This window comes from Cetorhinus maximus, chromosome 3, assembly GCF_964194155.1.
Source record: "Cetorhinus maximus chromosome 3, sCetMax3.hap1.1, whole genome shotgun sequence".
NCBI classification, from domain to species: domain Eukaryota; kingdom Metazoa; phylum Chordata; class Chondrichthyes; order Lamniformes; family Cetorhinidae; genus Cetorhinus; species Cetorhinus maximus.
Genome location: NC_135881.1, coordinates 102,548,974 through 102,576,042, shown reverse-complemented (window position 1 = coordinate 102,576,042; position 27,069 = coordinate 102,548,974). Strand labels below are relative to the sequence as shown.

Below are 27,069 nucleotides of genomic sequence, written 5' to 3'. Positions count from 1 at the left end.
ACTAACATCTGAGGGCAGTCATTCTCACCTCACCTCTTGAATTCAGCTTTATGCCCATATACGGATCAAATCTGTAATGAGGTCTGGAGCCGAGTGGGCCTAGAGGACCCGAACTGACCATCAGTGAGCAGGAAGTGCCATTTGATAGCATTATCAAGGACACTATGGACTGATTGGGTGGCAATTGGCCAGGTTGGACTTGTCCTGCTTTTTGTGGACAAGACTTTCCTGGGCAATTTTACACATTGTCAGGTAGATGCCAATGTTGTAGCTGTACTGGAACAACTTGGCTACAGGCAAGGCTTGTTCATGAACACAAGTCTTTAGTATTACCTCTGGGCGATGTCAAGGTCCATAGTCCTTGATGTGTCCAGTGCCTTCAGCCATTTCTTGATATAACGTGGAGTGGATCAAATTGGCTGAAGACTGGCACCAGTGATGCTGTGGACTACAGGAGGAGGCCGAGATGGATAATCCACCTGGCACTTCTGGCTGGAGATAGTTGCAAATGCTTCAGCCTTGTCTTTTGCGCTGATGTGCTGAGTTCCCCAATCACTGAGGATGGGGATATTTGTGGTGGCTCATCCTCCCGTCAGTTGTTTAATTGTCCACCACCATTCACGACTGGATGTGGCAGGGCTGTATGTAGAGCTTTGATCTAATCCATTGGTTGTGGGGTCACTGAGCTCCGTCTATCGCAAGCTGCTTCCGCTGTTTAGCATGTATGGAATTCTGTGTCGTAGCTTCACCAAGTGTCAAGTCATTTATAGGTACGCATAGCACTGCTTTCCTGCAATACTCATTGAACCAACATTGATCCCATGGATTGATGATAATGATAGAGTGAGGGATATGCTGGGACATAAAATTGCATATGGTGGTTGAATACAATTCTACTGCTCCTGATTGCCCAAAGCACCAAATGGAAGCCCAGTTTTGAGCTGCTAAATCTGTTCTCAAGCTATCTCATTTGGCACGGTGGTAGTGCCACACAACACAATGGACAGTATACTCAACGTGAAGATGGGACTACATTTCCAAAAGGACTGTGAGGTGGTCACTGCTACTGATAACTGTCATAGACAAATGCATCTTTTATTTTATTCTTTCATGTGATTTGGGCATTACTGGCAAGGCCAGAATTTGTTGCTGATCTCTAACTGCCTCGAGTTGGTGGTGGTGGTGAGCTGCCTTCTTGAACTGTTGTAGTCCATGTGGTGGAAAGTACACTCACAGTGCTGTTAGGAAGGGAGCTCCAGGATTTTGACCCAGTGACAGCGAAGAAACGGCAATATAGTTCCAAGTCAGGATAGTACGTGGCTTGGAGGGGAACTTGCAGGTGGTGGTGTTCTCACCCATTTGCTGCCCTTGTCCTTCCAGATGTTGGATGTTGTGATGCTTTCAAAGGAGACCTGGTGAGTTGCTGCAGTGCATCATTATATAGAACACACTGTGCACCGGTGTTGGAGGGAGTGAATGTTTAGGGTGGTGAATAGGGTACCAATCAAGCAGGCTGCTTTGTCCTGGATGGTGTCAAACTTCTTAAGTGTTGTTTGAGACGCACTCATCCAGGCAAGTGGAGAAAGAGTATTCCATCACACTCCTGGCTGGTGCCTTGTAGATGGTGGGCAAGCTTCTGGGAGTCAGGAGATGAGTTACTCACCACTGAATTCCCAGCCTCTGATCTGCTCTTGTAGCTACAGTATTTATATGGCTGGTCTAGCTTCTGGTCAATGGTAACCCCCAGGATATTGATTGTCGGGGATCCAGCAATAGTGATACCATTGACTATCAAGGGGGGGATGGTTAGAATCTCTCTTGTTGGACATAGTCATTGCGTGGCATTTGTGTGTCGCGTGTGTCACTTGTCACTTAACAGCCTAAGGTGGAATGTTGTCCAGGTCTTGCTGCATATGGACACAGTTTGCTTCAGTATCTGAAGAGTTGTGAATGGTACTGACCATTGTGCAATCATCTGCAAACATCCGACTTCTGTAGAGTAATGGGTTAACATCAGAAGCACATGATGCTAATGTAATAATGATGCAACATCATATGATTGAGTCACAGAGATCTGGTGGGCAGCAGAAGTTCCAGAGGTCCAATATGTATATAGTAGCTGTAAATAAAGAGTAAGGTTTTAACAAGCTACAATCTCCAGCAGCTTATTTTGGGAGAATAACCAAAGAGCCTCGTCTAGACCTCGAACACAGGGCGAGTCTTACAGAATGCAGGCCTAACATTGAATGAAAATTATGAGTTCACCAAATCTATGACCAAGTTTCTAGGTCACAAAATACAAGCCACTGAAATCACAGTTGATACACACAACGCAAGTGTAAGTAGGGAATTCCCACAACCCAGGAACATAATGAGCTTCGAAGATCCCTCAGTATAGTTAACCAAGTTGGCAAGTTACTACCAAATTTGGCAGAAGTCAATGAGTCTTTGAAACATTTTTTGAGGCAGGGTCAACAGTGGTGCTGGATTGTGGACCAGCAAAATGCTTTTGAAAAGATTAAACAACTTTTAATCTCTTCTGAAATTTTGGCACATTACAACCCAGAGTTACTGACCATAGTAGCAGCAGATCTACAGGTCTAGGAGCAGTATTATTTCGAGTCCAGAGATGGTAAATGTAGAACAGTTTACTCAACCTCAAGGTCATTGGAAACTGAACAAAGTTATGCCACTATCGCGAAAGAAGCATTGGCAGCAATGTGAGCATGCAAAAATTCTGAGACTATGTGATGGCATTGCAGTTCAAAATTGAAACAGACCACAAGCTACCAGTCACTCTCCTGAACATGAAAGAAATTGTAAAACTGCTGCCCAGAATCCAGAAATTCAGATTAAGATTAATGAGATATAACTCCATAACAGATTTTGTTCAAGGGAAGTTTCAAATGACACACTGTTGAGGGTACCATCAGGAGGAAAAGCAGGAGGATTTACACTTCATCGAGGAGTTGGAAGCATATACATTCCTAATTATTCAACATCTATTGCAAAAAAGTTGCTGGAGATAAAACAAGCACAGCAGCAAAACGACGAGTGTCTCCAGATAAGAGAATATTGTCTAGAAGGATGGCCAGGCTATATCCCCAGTAATTCAATACAACTTCAAACAGCACAAGCACTCCACAGTCATTGATGATTTACTAGTCTTCAGTGAGGGAATAGTCACATCGAGAGCACTTTGGCTTGATATTCTTCAAAGACTTCCCCAAAGTCACTTAGGATAGCAAAATATCAAGCTAGAGCCCAACAATCAGTCTGGTGGCCAGACATTATTCGTTCTATACAAAAAATGATTTCTAATTGTATTATGTGTGCAGTAAACAGCCAAGTGGAAAAAGAACCATTAATATCTTCTACTTTTCCATCAAGGCTGTGGGGCGTCTGGGAATGGACTTATTAGATTTTAAGGGGAAAACATTCCTTATTGTCAATGATTACCACTCAAGATGGATTGAAGTAAGCAGATTGCACAGCATCACAGCACAATAAGTCATCCAATCAGTGAAGAAAATGTATGCAACACATGGCGTTCAGGGCATCATAGTGTCAGGCAATGGTCCATAATTTGCTAATGGGTTATTCCAAAATTTTGCAAAGGAATATGGATTCATTCACGTAACCAGTTCACCTCATTATCCTCAGGCTAATGGAGAAGCTGAGAGAGGTGTACGAACCATCAAAGGATTGATGAAGAACAATGAAGACCTTAATCTAGCTCTTCTGAGTTATTGAACCTCACCACTACAAAATGGTTTCTTACCATCTGAGTTACAACTTGCATCTCTGACATAGAAACTTAAACCCAATATCACCTTGAACGACCACAAGAGTTTAAAACAGCATGAGGAATAGAGTAACAAGTAGGCTTGTAGCAGGCACAGAGCACATGAGTTACTAGTGCTAAAGCCTGGAGGAAGAGTAAAGATATGAGACCAACAAAGAGAAGGCACAACAATATGAAGAACACTACAACTGAGATCATACAGGGTCGAGACAGACCAGGGAACCACAAGGCGAAGCCGCAGTATCTTAATATCCTTGGAAAGGAAGCCACTTGAACTTGCTACTCAGATCCTGAAGAGAAAGATGTAGTAAGACGAAGCTCAACAGCGACCCAGGAGAAAAACACTCACACTAACAGAAGCAAGAATGTGGAATATGTCCTGCAGGATTCGGCCAGCTTAGTCACTAGTGATGCTACTAAGCCACTCTTGGTGATGGCCACTGAAATCCCCCACGCAGAGTGCATTCTGTGCTCTTGCTATCCTTAGTGCTTCTTCCAAGTGGTGTTCAATTTGTAGGAGTGCTGATGCATCAGTTGAGGGAGGGCAGTAACTGGTAATCAGCAGGAGGTTTCTTTGCTCATGTTTAACCTGATGCCATGAGACTTCCTGGACCTCAGATTCAATGTTGAAATTTCCCAGGGCAACACCCTCTCAACTGTATGTCATTATGCCACCACCTCTGGTGGACTTTCCTGCCGGTGGGACAGGACATACCTGGAGATAGTGATGGACAAGTCTGGGACGTTGGCTGAAATATACGATTCAGTGAATGTGACTATGTCAGGCTATTGCTTGACTAGTCAGTGGGACAGCTCTTCTAATTTTGACACAAACTCCTCATGTTAGCAAGGAGGGCTTTGCAAGGTCATCTGGGCAGGGTGTGCCATTGTAATTTCTGATGCCTAGTATGTTGTCGGGTGGTCTGTCCAGTTTTACTCTTCTTTGACTTTACTCACTTTCTGACTCTCCAAAGACTGTCCAGCATCTATAAAACACAAGTCAGGAGTATGATGGAAGGCTCCCCTTTTGCCTGGATGAATACAGCTCCAACAGTACTCAAGGAGCTCAGCATCATTCAGGACGAAACAGCTCGCTTGATTTGCACCCCATCCGCCACTTTAAACATTTACTCCCTCCACCACTGATGCATGGTGGCAGCAGTGCGTATCATTAATGAAGTAGACTGCAGGAACTCTCTAAGGCTCCTTCAACATCCCTTCCAAACTCAAGACCTCTACCATGTAGAAGGACAAGAGCTGCACAAGCATGGGAACACCACTACCTGCAAGATCCCCTCCAAATCACACATATCTTGACTTGGACCTATATAGCGGTTTCTTCACTATTACTGGGTCAAAAACTTGGAACTCTCTTCTTATCGGTGCTATGGGTGTGTCTACACCACTTGGACTTCAGTCATTGAAGAAGGTGTCTCACCACCACCTTGTGAATGACAATTAGGGATGGACAACAAATGCTGACCTTGCCAGCAAAGCTCACATCCCACAAAAGAATAAAAAGAGGTAGTTACTGGAAGAGCAGATAATCAGAATTTACAAAAATATTAATGAAAAAGTTAGTACATTTGTGAATGTGCAATAACAAGATACCAAAGAGCTAAAGTGCACCACTAATACTTGAAACATAGATTTAAAAACATTGTGAATGGTTTAGGGAAGAAATAAATATGTACATTTTTGTTCCTAAACCAGTTCAATACCAAACTATTAACAGCCATATTAAATACTATGTTAGCAATCAGACTTCATCTTACAAAGTTTAAATACATAAACATTACGCAGTTTCAAGCTCTAAAAACATAACTGTATAATATTTTGCAACTCTCTCACCGTAGATTCTCTCAGGTAATAGGGCAAGATTCCTTCCCCATGAGGCGCTATTCTTTTAAGGTCTGCTAATGTGACATATCTATAGAGAAAAACATTACATGTCTTACGAAGGGGAATTAATAGCTTAGTATACATGTTACAAATTCACAGCCCTGGTCTTCGCATACCGAGAGTGCATATCATGAATTTGGGTATATAAGTCGGTGCCATTTACCTTGGGTGAGCAGAGAAACAAGTTAAAATAAGAACTTAACAACAACAGTGTGGCAGATATAGGCCAGGATTTTACATTGGTTGGGCGGGCTTGGCGGGAGCGGGCGGTTGCGGAGCCGACTGCTGCCCGCGATTAGCTCGGCACCACGATTTCATGCGGGCAGGCCAATTAAGGCCCGCCCAGCGTGGATCGCGAGTGGTAGTGCTGAGCGCTACCTGTGCGGGCAGGTTGAGGAGGGAGAGTCGGGTCCAGCACTCTTTTGCGCATGCACGCGAAAGGGCGCTTCAATCTCCCTGAGGCACGTAAGACTGTGTCACATGAGATGGGACATGCTTTTATTTTCAAAATTAAGTTCTTATATAATCAGTATTAGTTTTAGAAAACCTCATCCTGCTCGTGGATGAGATTTCCTAAAAAACGTAAAGGCCGCTCGGCCTTTTCACCTGCTGTTAGGTTGGACGTGCAGCGTAAATTTGGAGTTAATTAGTACGTTAATAGCCTTAATAGGCCTTTCAATTATTGGCAGGCGCGCAGCTTATTCCGGCGCGCACCCACCAAACGAAATATCGCGAGACATGCAATGACGTCGGGACGCGCGCCCGATGTCATCACGCGTCATTTTACATTCCAGCGTGTTGGGCCCACCCCCGCACGCCAAATGTAAAATTGTGCCCATAAGGTTAATAACAGCGAAAAAGCCTAAAACTTGTGGAGGGAATCAACATTGATTAGAAATGCTAAGAGAAAATTTGAAGAAAGACTGACGGATTATAAAGGGAAATAGTAAAGGCTTTTATAAGTTATATAAGTAAAATAATAGTTAAACGTTAGGACCAATTAGAGATGTAAAAGAAAATGGAGGATAAAGGACTATTGGAGATGCCAAATGAGTACACTGCCTTGGTTTTCACAGAAATGTGTGACAGTGTGAATAAAATGGGTTTGGTGGGTTTGGGGTTTCTGCCAAAGTTCTAGCAGATGATCGTAGAACCTCTGCAGAAATTACTGGTGATAACTTTTAAGATCAACACCAAAGGGATGGAGAGAGGGGTTAGGATACATTGCCCTAGAAATTCAAACCTTAATATAGGCCTGATATTAAATTATTCACATTTCATAAGTCTTCTGTGACATTATAAATATGGAAAATACTCATGATTATCTAACCATCAATAATTAACACATTTCACAGCGTATCACCATTAAACTCAAAGTTTTTATGTCAGAAGCATAAATTTGACAACATTACAACTCAATATACCCTAAATAAATATCTTAAGTAATTGACTAATTTAAATAGACAATAAATTAAAACCGTTGAAGTACATGGCCTCAAGCCCTTCTAGTCCTAAATATACCACAGCTATATATCAAGCACAGTCTGTGTGGTCTAAAAAATTTACTTAAACTTTTGGTGAAATGCATAAGATTTGGTAGTTGTAAGTGGAGGTATATTATCATCAAGCATTGTCCATGCTCTGTATATGAACACATTCTAACTGTATTCTATTTAACTTCCAAATATGAACATATTTAAAAAAATACAAATACAGTGTGTTGTGGCATCCAACTCACCCACGTGGCTGGTAGATGTCCGATAACCGAAACAAAATATCAATTTCCATAGGTGTCACTTCACCAAGTTCCTGGGCAGCAAGAGTAAATTCCTCTAAAGCAAAAAATAATGTACTATATTGCTTCATTATTTAACATTAGGAAAGGACTATACTGCTTGAAGATGTATCTATGTATCTTCTATTACTAGACATAAGGTATTAATCAAATGTGGATCAGTGCAATGAGGGCATGTGGAAATTTGCATGCAGAAGTCCCAATATGTCTAACTAATGAAGCCTTTTTACTGCAGTACGAACAAGCAGTAAAAGTGGTCAGATAAGGCTGATTACGATCTCAGTCCAAGCATGTAGAGCAGCTTACTGTACTGTAGCATGAGTTACAGAATACTTAATCCGCACTATAAAGCTGCTTATATAGAGTGCCAATTTGGATGTTAGCCTAGTCTGGTACAGCCTTTAAGATCCCCATGTATCTGACTCTGGCTTACTTACTTGCTTAAACTTGATGGACATGGAAATAAAAGTAAAAAGCAACAAAGGTGTACAGAGCTGGGATGCAGTAATCAAAAGATGTGTCACAGATTGAGATGGGCAATCAGTGACTGATTTTTACAAAGCAGCATATGCATATCTTTTCCCTCACCCTCCCCACCTCTAAACCAGGGAAATAACCAGAAGGCATAATTAGAAATCCTTCTAACCTTTACCAACTTTCATATTTTTACTGGAGCCAGCTACGGTATGGTAGACTCCTATAATGAGCTCCATGTTGTTAAGGAGAGAGTTAAAACCATTATAGAAGGAGAAGCTGACTTGATGGTTTGGAGAACCTCCTGCTGCCTACAGGTAATAAAGGAAAACAAAAATAGTAAATTTTACTCATGTAAAGTCATTCATATCTTTTGAATCAGAAATACTTCTCTATAAAACTCCTTATATGTAATACACAATTACTTGGTATTAAACAAAACTTAAATTATATAGTTAAGACTGACCCAATCCCCAAAAAGTTTACTATGAAAGTTTCAACAACTAATTATTAGCAGAACACAACCCATCTCCTGGAAACCTAAACAAATACATATATATAACGGGAATAATTTACAATAGTATATAGTCTTAAGTTATTGCATTTGAAAGCTTTTCAGTACAAATTAGGCAGCAGAAAATTATTACAAGCATCACATAGTTGCAACTCTCCCAACTGACATGGGGTTTTGTGGGAGGGGGAAGAAATTCAACTCCTAACCATTTGTTTTATGCCCAAAATGCGAGTGGCCAAGATTTGAAAATCACTGGGGATTTAACCTCAGCCATACCACTGACACACATGCCGGCTGAGCAGTCCCCCTCACTCCAACACAAGGCTGCTTTATTATGCAAATCAGGATCCTACACTAGTTGTCCTTAAAGGTGCTCAAAAAGCACCACAAAATTATGTCTAAGTTATATTATTGTGCAGCTAGAAGACGCAGGAGTGCTCCCTGAGGTTCCACTAAACTGCTGCAAGATGCTGCAGGCTCAGGTTCATCCCCTTGAGACTTCGGTGTGGTCTTCTTCCCCAAGACCCTCCTGTGGGCTGGCTCAGCATCAGAGGTGGCTAGAACTCATTGGGCCTCAATTGATGCACTGAATTGAGATGCCTATTTTGCATCTGCTGATCTTTGCTTCCATTGAAATGAGGCCTAATGCCAACTTTAGCCTGGGCCTCAGACCAACATACTGAGCAACAGCCTCACTGATTTGCTGCCCACTTTGAGTGCGAGGCAAATTTCTCCCCTTGATCTCATGAGAGGCACTTTAAAGATCCTTTTTTGTGGAAAATATTTTCATAGAATAATATTTGATTCTTTTAAAACACTAGAATCAGTTAACAAAGGCCATCGCTGTTGAAAATATAATCATTTCGTAATGTTTGGTATGAATGTAGTTTTACCCATTTATACTGGTTTCAGCATTCCACAAAACCTATGGGCAGCATTTTCTCTCTGTCGGGGGGATTGTGCTTATGTGGCCAGGCGAATTCCCAATTGGCACCCCCAGTTGGGGGCACGCTGCCATTTTACGTGGACAGGCCAATTAAGGCCTGCCCAGCGTGACATCCGCCCGGAAGCGCTGTGCATTCCCTGTGCGGGTGGTGGGGGGGATTCCCTGAGCCAGGAGTGCGCTCTTTCGTGCATGCATGCGAAATAGCACACAGATCTCCCTGAGACAAAGTGTTGCCTCAGGCAGTTCGGCTCAAGTTTGAAAGCTTTATTAAAGGGAGAAAAAAATATTCCTGACATGTCCGCTCATGTGACACTGTCACATGAGCAGGGACATGTCAATTACTTCTATTTAAAAATTTTATACACATTTTAAAACCTTCATGAAACCTCATCCTGCCCGTGGATGAGGGTTCATGTTTTTTCTGAAGGCTGCCTGGGCTCTTCGCCCGCCCGCCAACCTTAAGGTTGGACGGGCAGGTCCATTAATTGGGTTAATTACTTTTTTAAAGGCCTTAAGTGGCCGATGACAGCTTGGCGGGCGCGTAGCTGACTCCGGTATGCGCCCGTCAAACTAAAGATCGGAATGACGCGCAATGATATCGGGACACACGCCCGACGTCACCCCATGTCATTTTACACGTCGGCGAGTGGGCCCCACCCCCACTCGCCGACCGGAAAATGCAGCCCATGTGTTCAATATAATTATGCAACTTACTGTTACTAAGGATTGTTCCACAAATTGGGTTAGCATGTGTGGGCGAATAGTGACCATGAGATCCTTGAAATCGATGACAGAAATGCTGCCACTCTTATCTTTATCTCTCTGCATAAAAGCCTGTCTTGCATGTTCCTGCTGTAGCTCCTGCAAATTTAAGAAATAAATTTGAATCAATACGTTTGAAAATTTTGATGCTTATTTCCATTTTGTCCATCAAGTGAGGTAACAGGGTGAAATTAGAATCAACTGTAACAAGGACTGGTCTTTCACCAAATTAGGCCAGACCACAGTAGTATTTGGATAAATTATACAAGAGTATTGACAGTCAATTTCCCTAAACCATGCACTTGACAGTTAGCTTTATACTCCATTTAAACTTCTATATATAAAGCACAGATTCTCAGATGACAATACCCTAAAGTCTGATAGGCCAATGTTATAAAATTCATCGCTCACATTCTGTGCAAGTATTTAAGACCAAGACTGAACAAGAAAGCAATTCATGTTTGTGGCTTAAGCGTTACCAACTCTCTGGTGCAGTTCCAGTCTTAACCTCAGTGAGTTGATTGTGCAATTTCTTCAGTGATTCAAACAGCAAACTCACACATTCTACTGATTGTGCTTATCAGATTTTTTGGTCTGCCTGTCTTTGAACTGTACTGTATAGTGCAGACCATTAGAAATTCTCTCCATATTATAATGGTAAGATGACAAAGAAGAGTTACAAGGTGCTAATAGTACATAAACTGATAAGCATCAGATATATTATATAAGCAACATACTCCATAATTTAATAATCATTTAAAGAGGTCCTTGACAGGCAATTATAAGGTTTCAAAACAATTAAATTTTCAATGATGGATAAACTTACTTTAGGATAAGAGATAAGGATGAGTTTTTAACAAAAAATGCATAGTTGTTAAGGAAGCAATGATGAGGACAAGGGAAGTAGGAGAAGTGCACCACATACAGTCCTATTGTTTCTAATTTACATTGAATCTCAGTCCATCAAACATACATCCTGTGCCATATGGGAACTCCAGGATGTTTCTCATGTCCCGGGCAACTACATGTGCAAAAAATGTTGTTAGCTGGGGCAGCCCGAGTACTGGGTTTTGGAGGTACCATAGCTGGTGTCACGAAAATGCATCCACGAGGCTGACAACCATGCCGATAGCACATTTCTGGGGGATATGGGGGAGGGGGTGGGGAGTCATCCCGCAGCTTGAGAGTGTGCAGGCAGAGAGGAAACCGTCAGTCAGGCAAGGGCTACCAGGCAAGTGGTGCAGGAGTCCCCTGAGCACATCCTGCTCTCTAACTGGTGTTCCATTCTGAATACTGGTAAGGATGACTGTTCCTCTGGAGAATACAGCCAGGGGAAAGTCCACAGCACCGTAGGTGATTCAGCTGTATGGTCAGGGAGGAGGAAGGACAGCAAGCAATAGTGTTAGGGGATTCAATAGTTAGGGTAACAGACAGGTGTCTCTGTGGTTGCAAACTTGATTCCAGGATGGCATATCACTTCCCTTGTGCCAGGGTCAAGGATGTCACTGAGCAACTGCAGAACAGTCTGAGGGAGAGTTTGAGCAGCCAGAGGTCATGACTCATGGAGTTATACAGCACAGAAATAGGCCCTTCGGCCCATTGTGTTCATGCCGGCCAACATGGTCCACATTGGTACCAACAACATAAGCAGAAAGAGGGATGAGGTCCTGCAAGCCGTTTTTAGGAAACTGGGAAAGAAATTAAAAGGCATGATTTCAAAGGTGGTAATCCTTGGATTACTCCCAGTGCCACACATAGAACAGAAATATGAGGATGGTGTAGATGACTGTGTGGCTGGGGGGATGTTACAGAAGGAAGGGTTTTAGATTCCTGGAGCACTAGGGTCACATTTCAGGGAGGTGCACCTGTACAAGCCAGAAGGGTTGCACCTCAACAGGCCTGGGACCAATATCATTGCGATGAGGTTTGCAAGTGCTGTTGGGGAGGGCTTAAACTAGCTTGGCAGGGGAATGGGAACCTGAGTGAAAATTCAGAAGGAGAAAAGCAAACCTGGAAATGGAATTTGGAAAACAGTAAGTGAATATGGAAGAGGATAGAAAATAGACAAAGGATTCGCTAAGTGATTAATAGTTTATACTTCAACACAAGCAGTCTGGGCAGATGAGATGAGGACACAGATAGACACTTGGACGTACGATATCATCGATATTAGGAACATGGCTAAAAGGACAGCAGTGACATATCAATATTCTTGGTTACAGGGTTTTCAAATGGGATAGAGAGGGAGATAAAAAAGGAGGGGGGTCACAATATTGGTTAAAAAAACAATCACAGCTGTTAGGAAGGAAGATATACTAGAAGGATCATCAAATGAGGCCATTTTCATTGAACTCAGGAACAAAAAATGGGTAATCACAACACTGTGAGTAAACTATAGACACCTAATCAAAGGGAAAGAGAAGAGCAAATATATAGGAAAATTGTTGAGAAGTGCAGATTAATAGAACTGTAATAGCAGGGGTCTCATATTAACTGGGATGAACTCAGTGTAATAGGTATAGAGGGTGCAGAAATCTTAAAATGCATTAAGGAGAGCTTTTTACCTGTACATAGCAAGCCCAGCAGGAGAAGGGGCAGTTCTGGATTTAGTTTTAAGGACTGAGCTGGGCAGGTGGAAGGGGGTATCAGTGGGAAAGCATTTTTGAGCTAGTGGTCATAATTCAGTTTGATTTAACGTAGTAATGGAAAAGGACAAAGATAGAGCAGGAGTAAAAGCTCTAAATTAGGAAAAGCCAATTTAACTAAGCTGAGGTGTTACGTGGCAAATGTGAACTGGAAACAGCTACTTCAAGGTAAATCAGTGACAGAGCAGTGAGAGGCATTTAAGGAGAAGTAGAGAAGGTTCAGAACAAATATGCTCCAACCCAAAGAATTGGGACTCCCAAATGGATGACAAAGAGCATGCAGAGTAAGGCAAAAAAGAGAACCTTTTGTCAGATACAAAGAGTTCAATACTGCAGAAAGCCTAGCGGAGTACAGCCTAGCGGTGAAATTAAAATGATAGTTAGGAAAGCAGAGGGAGGGGATAAAAAATATTGGCAAGTCAAATCAACAAGAAGCAAAATTACATTTATAAATATGTACAAAGCAAAAGCACAACTAAAGAAAGAGCAGGGCCTATTAGAATTCAAAAAGACAACTTCTCAATGAACATTTTGCATCTGGCTTCAAAAAAAGGGGGAAAACGCAGACACTGTAGTTAAGGAAAAGGAATGTGAATACTGGATGGGATAGACACAGTAAGAGAGGAAATATTAAGGGGTTTAACATCTTTGAAACTACATACGTTACTAGGCCCAGATGAAATGTGTCCCAGGCCATTAAGAGAAGCAAGTGAGAAAATAGCAGAGGCTCTGACCATTACATTCCAACCCTCTGTGGCTACGAGCATGGTGTTGGCGAATTGGAGTGCTGCTAATATTGTATTGTTGCTTAAAAAAGGAGAAAGGGATAGACAAAGTAATTACATGCCAGTCAGTCTGGCCTCAGTGGTGGACAAATTATGCGAAAACATTCTGAGCTATAATATAATCGTCATTTAGAAAGGCACCGCCTTTAATCAGGGACAAGAGGCACGGATTTGTAAAGGGAAGGCGGTTGATTAGGGTAGCGCATTAGATGACATCGTTTTCCGCAAGGCTTTTGTCAAGATCCGACATGGCAAACTGGTCAAAAAAGTAAATGTCTATAGGATCCAAGAGAAATTGGCAAGTTGGGTCCAAAGTTGGCTCAGTAGTAGGAAGTGAATCATAGAGGAGAATTTTCTCCCCGTTGGGGGGGTTGGGTGGGAGCGGGTGCACAGCCAATTGCCATCTGTTTTACATGGGCGGGCCAAGCCAGCGTGACGCGCGCTGGAAGCGCTGAACGCTCCCTGTGTGGGTTGGGGGGGGAGGTTGCCAGATTGGGGCCTGTGCTCTTTCGCGCAAGCACGATTAGTTTAAGTTCAAAAAAATTTAATAAAGGAAAAGAAATTTTTTTAAGACATTCCCCTCATGTGAAACTGTCAGATGAGCTGGGACATGTCTATTAATTTAATTAAAAATTTTTACAAGACTTTAAAAACCCCCATGAAACCTCATCCTGCCCGTGGATGAGGCTTCATGAAAAATGCGAAGGCTGCCTGGGCTCTTCGCTTAATTGTTTCAATTGATAGTTAACTGGCCTTAATAGGCCTTTGACAGTGCAGTGGGTGCGCAGCCGACTCAGATGCACGCCCGCCAAACTGAAAGTCTGAATGATGCACGGTGACTTCAGGATGCACACCTGACGTCATCACGCATCATTTTATGCCTCGGCGAGCGGGCCCCGTCCCCATTCACCAAGCCGAAGATTCTGCCCATAGAATGGTTATAGAACAGGAGGCCATTCGGCCCATCATGTCTGTGCTGCCTCTCGGGAAGAGCAACTCAGCTAGTTCCACTCCTCCACCACTGCACACACCCACCCCCGCAACCCATAGTACTACAAATCATTTCTCTTTGAAGAATTATCCAATTCCCTTTCAAAAGCTACAATTGGCTCTACCTCCACCACAATCTCAGGCAATGCATTCCAGATCCTAACTGCACAATCTGTGAAAGAGCTGTTCCTCATATCACTGTCGGTTCTTTTGCCATCAACTTTAAATCAATGTCTCCTGGTTCTCGATCCTTCTGCCAATGGGAACAGTTCCTCCCTGTTGTTACGAATGCGAGGTTTTATAAGATGATTATGTTTTGGGTTGTTCTCCTTAATTCAAGGTAAAATGGAGTAGTGAAGGGTCTCATGTGATCTGTTATGAGTTCTGCCCGACAACAAGCTTGGGTGGCTTGGTTGCCATTGGGACAGGGAGGCCCAGGTTGAGGCTTGCTGAGTGCAAGGTGTAACATGTTCGCACCTGAAATTAAAGGCAGGAGCAGCTGGGCTAACTATGGGTAGACTTCAGCCTTTTTTTGGACAGACAGAAAGAAAGAGAGAGAGAGAGAGGTCTCACAGAGACAAAGGCAGCAGCTGGTGTGGTCAGCTGAATGGAGAAGGGTGCGAGTCCTTGGCGAGCTACCAGGCAGAACATGGGAGGGAGGACAGTGTCTGGTCAGAGATGCTCCTAAAGACTCTGGAAGTTTTGTCCTGGCGAAGCTGGGAGGAGAAATCGCCAGAGTGGGAATTACTGCTATAGTCGGTTTGAAAATCCTCCGAAAATTTAAGGAAGCTCCTTTCAACAGTCACTCAACGTTATGAGTCAGCAAAACGGAGAGATGTGAACTCACTAGAAGCTAGGACTAACTGTAGACTATTAGCTATCAAGATTGTAATCCTGTGGAGAGCATGTGTATGCAGCAAGGGGTTATTGGTCATGTTAAAACATTAATAAGGCTTATCTTTTCTGTCATTTAGAATATTGGTTGTTTACTAGATAATGTTTAGTGGATGTTGCTTTTAGTTTATTTGTTACAGTAAAAGACTTAAAAACTTGAAATCTTGTTGTGCGATTCCTTTAAATTTGGTCACTGGAGTCGCACTTGCATGATATGCCCATGAGCGTATGAAGATGATGGGACATTTTTACCTCTCAAAACAAAACATAGAATGTGGACAATTTGCCTTGATCAAAGATGAAGTCCAGGGGGTCAGGTGACTTTGTAATTTCTGCACAGACAGGAACTAACTCATGTCTCTGGGATGTCATTAAAATGAAAATGCTGTGGATGGAATGCACTCCCTTGAAAAGGCATTCAGAATGCGAGACCGCTTGTGGAACTTACAGCTCCTATTGTCTGGGTATTTACAGAATCTCAAATTTAATGGTCCTCCAGACTCAGTGTCTGTACCTGAAACACCAAAGACAGGCCTAAAGAAACCGGTTTATCACAAACAGGTGTGAATGGCCATCGTTCATCCTGCATCATGTACCAATGGCTTCGAACATTTTATCATTTGTGTCATAAGTATTGATTCAGTGGTCACATGATCAAAACTGACTTGAGATAACACATCTTATTATTCCAAGCACCAGCCTGGATCAGGCCTCAGTCTGGGAACAAACAGCACACAGAGACCACCACCCAGCAAGAAGAACAGAATCCTGCCTAAACACACGGTCACCTCAGGCAGTGAAAGAGGTGCTAATTTGTTTTCACCTATAAGAGCATATATAATTTGTACAGAAGTGCAGCCATAATTTCGTATGAAAGTCCAGAGACTTTCAACCTCAAAGAGAAGGAATCCATCAGGCCTACAATGTTTTAATCTTAAAGGGCTTATTAAAAACATGTTATTTGTTTCTGGTTATTCTGTTAACAATCTAAGTCCATGCATCATCTTTAGAACTCACCTTTTCGTGTGTGTATGCATCTGTGTGTTTGTGGGAGGGAGTGTTTTTGTTCCGTCTACATTCCGAGTGTTGTGCAAATAAATGTTTATTCTTACTTTAGATATAAACTCACGAGGAAGCCTGTTTATGTCTATCCTATAAAGTCACAACACTCAAAAGGTTTAAAACACACTTTCTAAAAGTACATCTTGTTGCGAACAACTGAAAGGTGAAATAAAAGGGGAGACATTATCTCATCACCTCTCCCATCTGTAACACTGGGAATTCAAGTTATCAGTCTTGTTACAGACAGGAGGATGGTTAATTTAAACAGCACTAATTTCTCCTCTCACCACCCATCCGTAAACAGGGTCGCGTATTTCCCAACCCCTTGGGTTTGGTGTGATCCAATTTTCTAATAATAACCCACAGTAAACTAGAGATAGGATGAAATCAAAGGGTTAGTTTATTTGCGCGCACTCAAAACGCTTGAGGAGGGTCGCAATTTTGCCTCCTTTGCATTCATACAGTAAAGAAGGGATAGAGAAAAGAAAGATTTACAGTGCAGAGACCACAGAGAAAAGAAATATTGTTTCACGTGGGTTCCAGGGTCCAGAATCGCTGCCCGATGACGTATCCCTTCACGGGGGTCAGTGAGCTGAAAACTGATGTTGTAGAATTCACTCTTCCAGTGGTGTTGACTTCACACAATGAGATAGGCATGCAAGGTTGGATCAGTCTTGTCGGCGATGGCATAGAATTTCCAGCAAAAGCAGAGTAGATGGGGTCCGGTGTCCAACCTGGGCTAGAGCTCCTTGTCAGTGAGACTGCGAGTTACTTGGTAAAACAGCCAACTGAGACTTTGCAGTTTAGCAAGATAATATTATTAGTTCCATAAGCCAGAGGCCAATTTCTTTTGACTCCCACCTCATAGACTCATAGATGTCTGCAGTACAGAAGGAGGTCATTCAGCCCATCATGTCTGTGCCGGTCAACAAAGATCTGACTACACTAATCCCATTTTCTATCACTTGGACCATGCCCCTGGAGGCTATGGCAACGCGCGAATATCTAAATACTTCTTAAATGTTACGAGAGTTTCTGACTCAACCACCCTTTCAGGCAGTGTGTTCCAGATTCCCGCCACTCTCTGGGTGAAAACATTTCTCCTTAACTTCCCTCTTAGGCTTCTACCTCTTACCTTAAATCTATGCCCCCTGGTTATTGACCCCTCTACTAATAGGAAAAGTGCCTTCCTATCCACCCGATATATGCCCCTCATAATCATATTCGTTGCTCCAAGGTAAACAACCCCAGCCTATTAAATCTTTCCTCTTGGCTAAGACCCTCCAACACAGGCAGCATCCTGGTAAATCTCCTCTGCACCCTCTCCCGTGCAATCACATCCTTCCTATAATGTGGTGACCAGAACTGCACGCAGTACTCCAGTTGTGGCCTAACCAGCGTTTTATACAGTTCCAGCATAACCTCCCTGCTCATGTATTCTACACCTCAGCTAATAAAGGCAAGTATCCTAAACAAAAATAAAAATACCTGGAAAAGCTCAGCAGGTCTGACAGCATCTGCAGAGAGGAACACAGTTAACGTTCCGAGTCCGTATGACTCTTCAACAGAACTAAGGAAAAATAGAAGAGAGGTGAAATATAAGCTGGTTTATGGGGGGGGGGGGGGGGGGGGGGAGGGAGACAAGTAGAGCTGGATAGAGGGCCAGTGATAGGTGGAGATAACCAAAAGATGTCATAGACAAAAGGACAAAGAGGTGTTGAAGGTGGTGATATTATTGAAGGAATGTGCTAATAGGTGACAGTAAGGGTAGAAAGCAGGACGAGCAAGGTACAGATAGCCCTAGTGGGGGTGGGGTGGGGGGAAGGGATCGAAATAGGCTAAAAGGTAGAGATAAAACAATTGATGGAAATACATTTAAAAATAATGGAAATAGGTGGGAAAAGAAAAATCTATATAAATTATTGGAAAAAAGGGAGATCGGAAAGGGGGTGGGGATGGAGGAGAGAGTTCATGATCTAAAGTTGTTGAACTCAATATTCAGTCCGGAAGGCTGTCAAGTGCTTAGTTGGAAGATGAGGCGCTGTTCCTCCAGTTTGCGTTGAGCTTCACTGGAACATTGCAGCAGGCCAAGGACGGACATGTGGGCATGAGAGCAGGGTGGTGTGTTGAAATGGCAAGCGACAGGGAGGTCTGAGTCATGCTTGCGGACAGACCGAAGGTGTTCCGCAAAGCGGTCACCCAGTCTGCATTTGGTCTCTCCAATGTAGAGGAAACCGCATTGGGAGCAGCGAATACAGTAGACAAGTATCCTATATGCCTTCTTAGCCACCTTATCTACCTGCCCTGCTAAGTTCAGGGACCTGTGAATATGCACACCAAGGTCCCTCTGGTCTTCAGTACTTTCCACAGTCCTACCTTTCATAGTGTAATCCCTTGCCTTGTTAGCCCTCCCCAAGTGCATTACCTCACACTTTTCCCAGTTGAATTCCATTTGCTAATGCTCTGCCCACCTGACCAGTCCATTGATATCCTCCTGCAGTCTACGGCTATCCTCCTCACTATTTACCGCCCTACCAATTTTGTGTCATCCGCGAACTTCTTGATCATATCCCCTACATTAAATTCCAAAGCATTTATGTACACCACAAACAGCAAGGGCCCCAGCACTGAGCCCTGCGGAACCCTACTGGAAATAAACTTCCAGTCACAGAAACATCCCTCTACCATCACCCTCTGCTTCCTGCCTCTCAGCCAATTTTGGATCCAACGTGCCACTTTGCCTTGGATCCCATGGGGTCTTACTTTCTTGACCAGTCTGCCATGAGGGATCTTATCAAACGCCTTGCTAAAGTCCATGTAGACCACATCAAATGCATTACCCTCAGCAACACTCCTGGTTACCTCCTCAAACAATTCGATCAAATATGTCAAATATGACCTTCCCTTAACAAATCCATGCTAACTATCCCTGATTAATCCGTGTCTCTCCAAGTGCAGATATATTCTGTCCCTCAGAATTCTTTCCAGTAACTTCCCCACCACCGAGGTTAGACTGGCTGGCCTGTAATTTCCTGGTCTATCCCTTCCTCCCTTTTTTAATAATGGGACAATGTTAGCAGTCCTCCAGTCTTCTGACACCTCACCTGTGGCCAGAGAGGATTTGAAAATTACTACCAGGGCCCCTGATATCGCCTCCTTTCCCTCCCCCAACAACCTGGGATACATCCCATCATCCCATCCGGGCCTGCGGATTTATCCACTTTTAAAGCTGCTAAACCTGCTAGTACCTCCTCTCTCTCTAAGTTAATTTCCTCTGATATTTCACAGTCCTCCACCTAGATATCTATATCTGCTTCGTCCTTTTCCAATGTGAAGACCAACGCAAAGTGTTTATTGAGGACTGCACCCACGTCTTCCGGGTCCACACATAGATTACCTCTACGGTCCCTAATTGGACCTGCTCTTTCCCTAGTTATTCTCTTGCTCTTTATATATTTAAAAAACTCCTTTGGGTTTTCCTTTATTCTACCAACCAATGCTTTCTCATACGCTCTCTTAGCTTTCCTAATTTCCTTTTTAAGTTCCCCTCTGCACTTCTTAGACTCCTCTAAGGACTCTGCCTTATTGAGCCCTCAGTATCTGCCATAAGCTCCTCTATTTTTCTTAATCCTAACCTTCATGTCCCTTGATATCCAAGGTTCTCTGGACTTGGTCCCCCCCTTTGTCTTTATGGGAACATATTTGCCCTTTACTCTCACTATTTCCTCCTTGAATTCCTCCCACTGCTCTGATACAGTTTTATCTGCAGGTAGCTGCTCCCAGTCCATTTGGGCCAAATCACATCTCATCTTAGTAAAATTAGTCTTTCCCCAAGTTTAGAATTTTTATTTCCAGCCCAACCGTATCCTTTTCCTTAACTATCCTAAATCTAATTGCGTTAAGGTCACTATCTCCAAAATGCTCCCTTACTGATACACCTTCCACCTGCCCAGGCTCATTTCCAAATATTATGTCCAGAACTGCCCCCTCCCTTGTTGGGCTTTCTACGTATTGGCTAAAAAAGTTCTCCTTGATGCAACTTAAGTATTTTGCACTCTCCCTGCCTTGTACACTAAAACTGTCCCGGTTAATATTTGCGTAGTTCAAATCCCCTACTATTACTGCCCTATTATTCTTACACTTCTCTGAAACTTGATTACATATTTGATCCTATCTCTCGCTGACTGTTTGGGGGCCTATAGTACACACCCAACAGCGTGCTTGCCCCTTTTGTGTTTTTTGCTTCTACCCATATGGCTTCATTTGATGATCCTTCCAAGAAATCATCCCTCCTCACTGGTACAATTGATTCCTTGATCAATATTGCAACTCCCCCTCCTCTTCTATCCCCCCTCTATCTTGTCTGAATACCCTATAACCAGGAATGTTGAACTGCCAATCCTGCCCTTTTAGCCAAGTCTTGGGCATAGCTATGATATCATACTCCCACATGCCTATCTGTGCCCTCAGCTGGTCTGTCTTATTTTTCAGGCTCCTTGCATTAAAATATATTCCATTTAGCATTGCTAAACCCCCAACACCTCATCCCCTTCCCACAGTGCCTTCCCATGCAATCACAGAAGGTGCAACACCTGCCCCTTTACCTTCTTCCTCCTCACCATCCAAGGGCCCAAACACACCTTTCAGGTGAAGCAGAGTTTCACTTGTGCCTCCTTCAATTTGGTCTATTGCATCTGCTGCTCCCAATGTGGTCTTCTCTACATCGGGGAGACCAAACACAGACTGGGCATCTGGTTTGCAGAACACCTCTGGTCTGTCCGCAAGCATGACCTAGACCTTCTGGTCGCTTGCCATTTCAACACACCATCCGGCTCTCATATCCACATGTCCGACATTGGTTCCAGTGAAGCCCAATGCAAACTGGAAGAACAGCACCTCATCTTCCGATTAGGCACCTTACAGCCTTTTGGACTTAACTTTGACTTCAACAACGTCAGACCATGAACCCTCTCCTCCATCCTCACCCCTTATTTCATCCCCTTTCTTCTACATTCATTTTTATTTTTTACCCACTTGTTTTATTTTTATTCATTTATCTGTATTTTTATCCCCTTTTTTATCCCAATTTCGATCCTTTTTTTCCCCTGCCCCATCCCCTACAGGGCCATCTGTCACTTGTTCCGTATTGTTCTTTCACACAATGCTATCCTCGTTCTTCTATAATCTCATTCTGCTTTCTTACCTTACGCCACTATTAGCACCTTTTTTAGCATGAACCACGACAATTAACAATCTCTTTGTCCTTTAGTTCATAACATCTTTGTCAATCCCTCCTTTGTCCCCACCTATCGCTGACCTTCTATCCAGCTCCAACTACCCCATGCCCCTTAAACAGTATAAATTTCATCACATTTCCACTTCTCTTCAGCTCTGAAAAAGAGTCATATGGACTCAAAACGTTAACTCCGTTTTTCTCTTTCCACAGATGCTGTTAGACCTGCTGAGGTTTTCCAGCAATTTCTGTTTTTGTTTCAGATTTCCAGCATCTGCAGTATTTTGCTTTTATCTTAGTATTTAATTCACTGCCAGTCTCTTCCAGGAATGCCTACCTTGAAGAAGTACTGCTCTTCTCTCCGACAGGAGTACCATTTGTCTCTTTTGCCCTGTTCACCTTCAATGCCTACCATTTCCCTCCTGATGTTTGACAAGGTGTTTAACAAAACTTGCCTTCAAAACCACATTTCCTTCCTCAGCAACTGTCTCCATTTCAAACTTACCCCACGTGGATTCCAACTGAAGTTTCATCCCTCATTCCGAATCCACCAGGATTATAGGTATCTACGGGGCATACAATGTTTCTCAGACTGCTTTTCTCGCCGCATTTTGAGATCCACACTCAGTGCCATGCGCTGCCATATTAACACACTTGACCTCTCTCTCCAGCAGCACCGACTCACCCTATCTCATAGCTGTCCTTGTCCGCAATTTCATTTCATTCTTCGTCTCATCCGACGCCTTAACAAGAAACTTTTCCTCTTCCTTTCAGATGCTAAGGAACGCAAGCTCCAACAACTTATTGATACCAACGCTCATCCAGGACCCTCCACCCCTTCCCATCCCTCTGACCCTATCCCGTCTTCTAATCCCAGCCCTTGCCTTGTATTCACCATACCCCCTGACCTTCTCCTTTCTGATGCTGAACGTTCTGTACTTAGCAAAGGACTCAGTTTCAAACCCGTACGTCTTCATCTCAATGAATTTTGGGCTCGGCACGATGCTGAGCTCTTCTTCCACCGCCTTCATCTCCGTGCTCACTTCTTTGGGCAGGAGTCCTCCCCCCGTTCCACGGATCCTTTCACCCGCCTCCACTATTCTCCCTCCTTCTGGCCTCTTACCTGCTCTTGATCTTTTCATTGAGAACTGTCGACGTGACATCGGCCGTCTCAGTTTCTCTGCCCCTCTCACCCACTCTAACTGTCTCCTTCTGAACTTGCTGCACTCCATTTCCTTAGGTCCAACCCTGACTTTGTTATCAAACCTACTGACAAAGGTGGTGCTGTTGTTGTCTGGCGTACTGACCTCTACCTCGCAGAGGCTGAGCGCCAACTCTCAGACACCTCTTCCTACCTCCCCCTGGACCATGACCCCACCACTGAGCATCAAGCCATTGTTTCCAGGACGCCACAATTAGCACCTTTTTTAGCACTCACCACTACAATTAACAATCTCTTCTGTCCTCTGGTTCGTAACATCTTTCTCAATCCCTCCTTTGTCCCCACCTATTGCTGGCCTTCTATCCAGCTCCACCTGCCACACCCCCCCTTAAACAGTATAAATTTCATCACATTTCCACTTCTCTTCAGCTCTGAAGAAGGGTCATACAGACTCGAAATGTTAACTTTGTTTTCCTCTCCCCATAGATGCATGTCAGACCTGCTGAGGTTTTCCAGCAATTTCTGTTTTTGTTTCAGCCTTGCTAAACTCACTTCCTTCATGTCTAGCCTATGTTTCTCTGCCTTCCGGGCTCACTTACTAGTGTTTTAACTTCTAATTCCTCTCTGAACTACTTTTCAGGATCACACCCCCCTGCCAATTTAGTTTAAATCCGCCCCAAGAGCATTAGCAAACCTCCCTGCAAGGATGTTGGTCCCATTCCTGTTCAGGTGTAACCCGTCCAATTTCTACAGATCCCACCTCCCCCAGAAACGGTCCCAATGCCCCAGGAATCTAAAGTCACCCCCTCCTGCACCAACGCTCCAGCCACGCATTCATCTGCTCTATCCTTCTGTTCCTATACTCACCACTGCGTGGCACCAGGAGTAATCCGGAGATTACTACCATTGAAGTCCTGCTTTTCAATTTCCTACCTAATTCCCTAAAGTCTGCTTGCAGGACCTCATTTCTCTTTCTTCCTATGTCATTGGTCCCAACTTGGACCATGACCTCTGGCTGTTCACCTGCCCCCTTCAGAATGTCCTGCAGCCATTCCGTAACATTCTTGACCCTGGCACCCGGGAGGCAACATACCATCCTGGAGTCACATCTACGGCTGCAGAAGTGCCTGTCTATTTCCCTCACTAATGAATCCCCTAACACTATTGCCTTTCCACACTTCTTCCGCCCGCCCTGAGCAGTGGGACCACCCACAGTGCCATGGCCTTTGCCCTGGTTGGCCTCCACAGAGGAACCTTGCCACACTGTCTTTGGCAAAGGACGTGTATCCCTCATCTGGGTCCCCCTGATTGTTAAATATCTCAACCATTAAGAATTGAAACAAAGGTTACGGGGTCCTTTGTCTGAGCCAACGAGCAAACTCCTGTTGGCCAGCCTGGTTTATGAAATGCAGATGGCCATTGTATAGCTCCCTTTGCAATTGGTCTGTGCAGCCTACAGAAGGTCGTTAGTGGCTTTTTAGGGGCAATGATGTGCGAGCTTTCCCGATACTGCCAGGTAGCTTATTTTGTTTGAGGTCACATACAGACATAGATATAGCCATTTTAGGTCTTTGTCAAGTTTGAAATTTTTAGAGATAGCAATGCAGGTGCAGCAGGCGGTAAAGAAGGTTAATGGTATGTTGGCCTTCATAGCGAGAGGATTCGAGTACAGGAGCAGGGATGTATTGCTGTAATTATACGGGGCCCTGGTGAGACCACACCTGGAATATTGTGTGCAGTTTTGGTCTTCTTATCTGAGGAAGGACATTCTTGCTATAGAGGGAGTGCAGCGTAGGTTTACCAGACTGATTCCTGGGATGGCGGGACTGACATATGAGGAGAGATTGAGTCAGTTAGGATTATATTCGCTGGAGTTCAGAAGAATGAGGGGGGATCTCACAGAAACTTATAAAATTCTAACAGGACTAGACAGGGTAGATGCAGGAAGGATGTTCCAGATGGTGGGGGAGTCCAGAACCAGGGGTCACAGTCTGAGGATATGGGGTAGACCATTTAGGTCTGAGATGAGGAGAAATTTCTTCACCCAGAGAGTGGTGAGCCTGTGGAATTCGCTACCACAGAAAGTAGTTGAGGCCAAAACATTGTATGTTTTCAAGAAGGAGTTAGATATAGCTCTTGGGGCGAAAGGGATCAAAGGATATGGGGAGAAAACGGGAGCAGGCTATTGAGTTGGATGATCAGCCATGATCATAATGAATGGCAGAGCAGACTCGAAGGGCCAAATGGCCTACTCCTGCTCCTATTTTCTATGTTTCTACATTAAAAGGTCTTACCCATGCCCTTTCCATGCCCTCTCATGCCAAATCTTGCCCTAATCCAACCCTATGGCTCCTTATAAACAGCATGCCAACTCATGACCCTTCCATGTCCATTCAAACTGTATGCACTAAGCACAGAACCAATGAACCATATAGCAACAATCGCATATGTGGATCTGCTCAGAAAAAACACCCACTCACAAATCTTCTTTTGAAAACTGTTGTTCCTACAGCTTTATAAAAATGTCCATAAGACCATTAAAGTATCAACAACAGAGCCTTCAAACACTTCACAACTTTTAATATTGTGCAAATAAACATTGAGACATTGTCAAAAGAGGTCATAGAAAGAACAATTTATTATAGCCATTTAAAGATTTCAATCAAGCAAAATCAAGAGTTCTCTCCAGCTGTCAAAACAGAAACCCCTGCTGAGAAAATCCATTTTTGAGTCTGGACTCTCAGTCAAGCATGCATAGTGAGGGCAAGAAAGTCTTTCAGTAGAACATGCCGCTGTTACTATATGGTTCATTGGTTCTGTACATAGTGTATACTGGGTGAAAAGGCATGGAAGGCCCATGAATTGGCATGGAGGGTATGAGGAGCCATGGGGAGTTGGATGGGCGCATTAATTGGCATGTTGGCAAGAAGGGAGCATGGGGTTGGATGTAGGACATGAGTTGGTATTGAGGTGGCATGGGGAGTGAAGGGGTGATGGCTAGATGTCCTAACAGCCTTTAATACAGATCATAAGAGCATAAGGCATAGGAGCAGAAGTAAAGCATTTGGCCCATCGCATCTGCTCAGCCATTCAATGAGATCATTGCTGATCTGATAATCCTCAACTCCACTTTCCTGCCTTTTCCCCATAACCGTTGACTCCCTTACTGATTAAACATCAGTCTATCTTCACCTTGAATATACTTAATGACCTAGCTTCTATAGCCCTCTGCAGTAAAGAATTCCACAGATTCCACAGACCCTCTGAGAGAAGTTCTTTCTCATCTCTGTTTCAAATTGGCGAGCCCTTACTCTGAGATTATATCCTCTGGTGCTAGGCTCTCCCACAAGGGGAAACAATCTCTCGGCATCTACCCAGTCAAGCCCCCTAAGAATCATATATTTCAATAAGGTCACATCTCATTCTTCTAAACTCCAATGCCCAATCTACTCAGCCTCTCAAGAAAATCCCTCCATACCTGGAATCCTAGTGAACCTTCTTTGGACTGCCTCCAATGCCAGCATATCTTTTCTTAGATAAAGGGACCAAAACTGTTCACAGTATTCTAGGTGTGGTTCAACTAGTGCCTTGTATAGTTTTAGCAAGATTCTCTATTTTTATACTCAGTTCCCTTTGAAATAAATGCCAACATTCCATTTGCCTTCCTTATTACCTGTTGTACTTGTATGTCAGCTTTTTGGGATTCATGCACAAGGACTCCCAAATCCCTCTGTGCTGCAGTCTTCTGTAGTTTTTCTCCATTATATAATATTCAGCTCCTCTATTCTTCCTGCCAAAGTGCATAGCCTCACATTTTCCCACATTATATTCCATCTGCCACTTTTTTGCCCACTCACTTAATCTGTCTATATTCCTCTATAGAATCTTTGTGTCATCCTCACCACTTGTCTTTCCACCTATTTTTGTATCATCCACAAATCTGGCAATAGTATATTCACTACCATCATCTAAATCATTAATATATATTGTAAATAATTGAGGCCAAGAGCACTGATCCCTGTGGCACTCCACTAGTTACAGGTTGCCATCATGAAAATGCCACCCTTATCCCAACTCTCTGTCTTCTATTAGTTAGCCAA

The 27,069-nt window shown here is 43.5% G+C and overlaps 1 protein-coding gene across 1 annotated transcript in view; it reads right to left on the bottom strand.

Moving 5' to 3' along the window:
- slc25a13 (solute carrier family 25 member 13) overlaps positions 1-27,069 on the bottom strand; it is a 403,392-nt gene that overhangs the window by 133,122 nt on the left and 243,201 nt on the right. The window contains exons 8-12 of the mRNA XM_078535669.1: positions 10,151-10,297; positions 8,149-8,287; positions 7,446-7,539; positions 5,657-5,735; positions 683-711 (exon numbers count right to left, since the gene is read on the bottom strand). Coding sequence (XP_078391795.1) covers positions 683-711; positions 5,657-5,735; positions 7,446-7,539; positions 8,149-8,287; positions 10,151-10,297 — 488 coding nt within the window. The remainder of the gene's footprint in view (positions 1-682; positions 712-5,656; positions 5,736-7,445; positions 7,540-8,148; positions 8,288-10,150; positions 10,298-27,069) is intronic.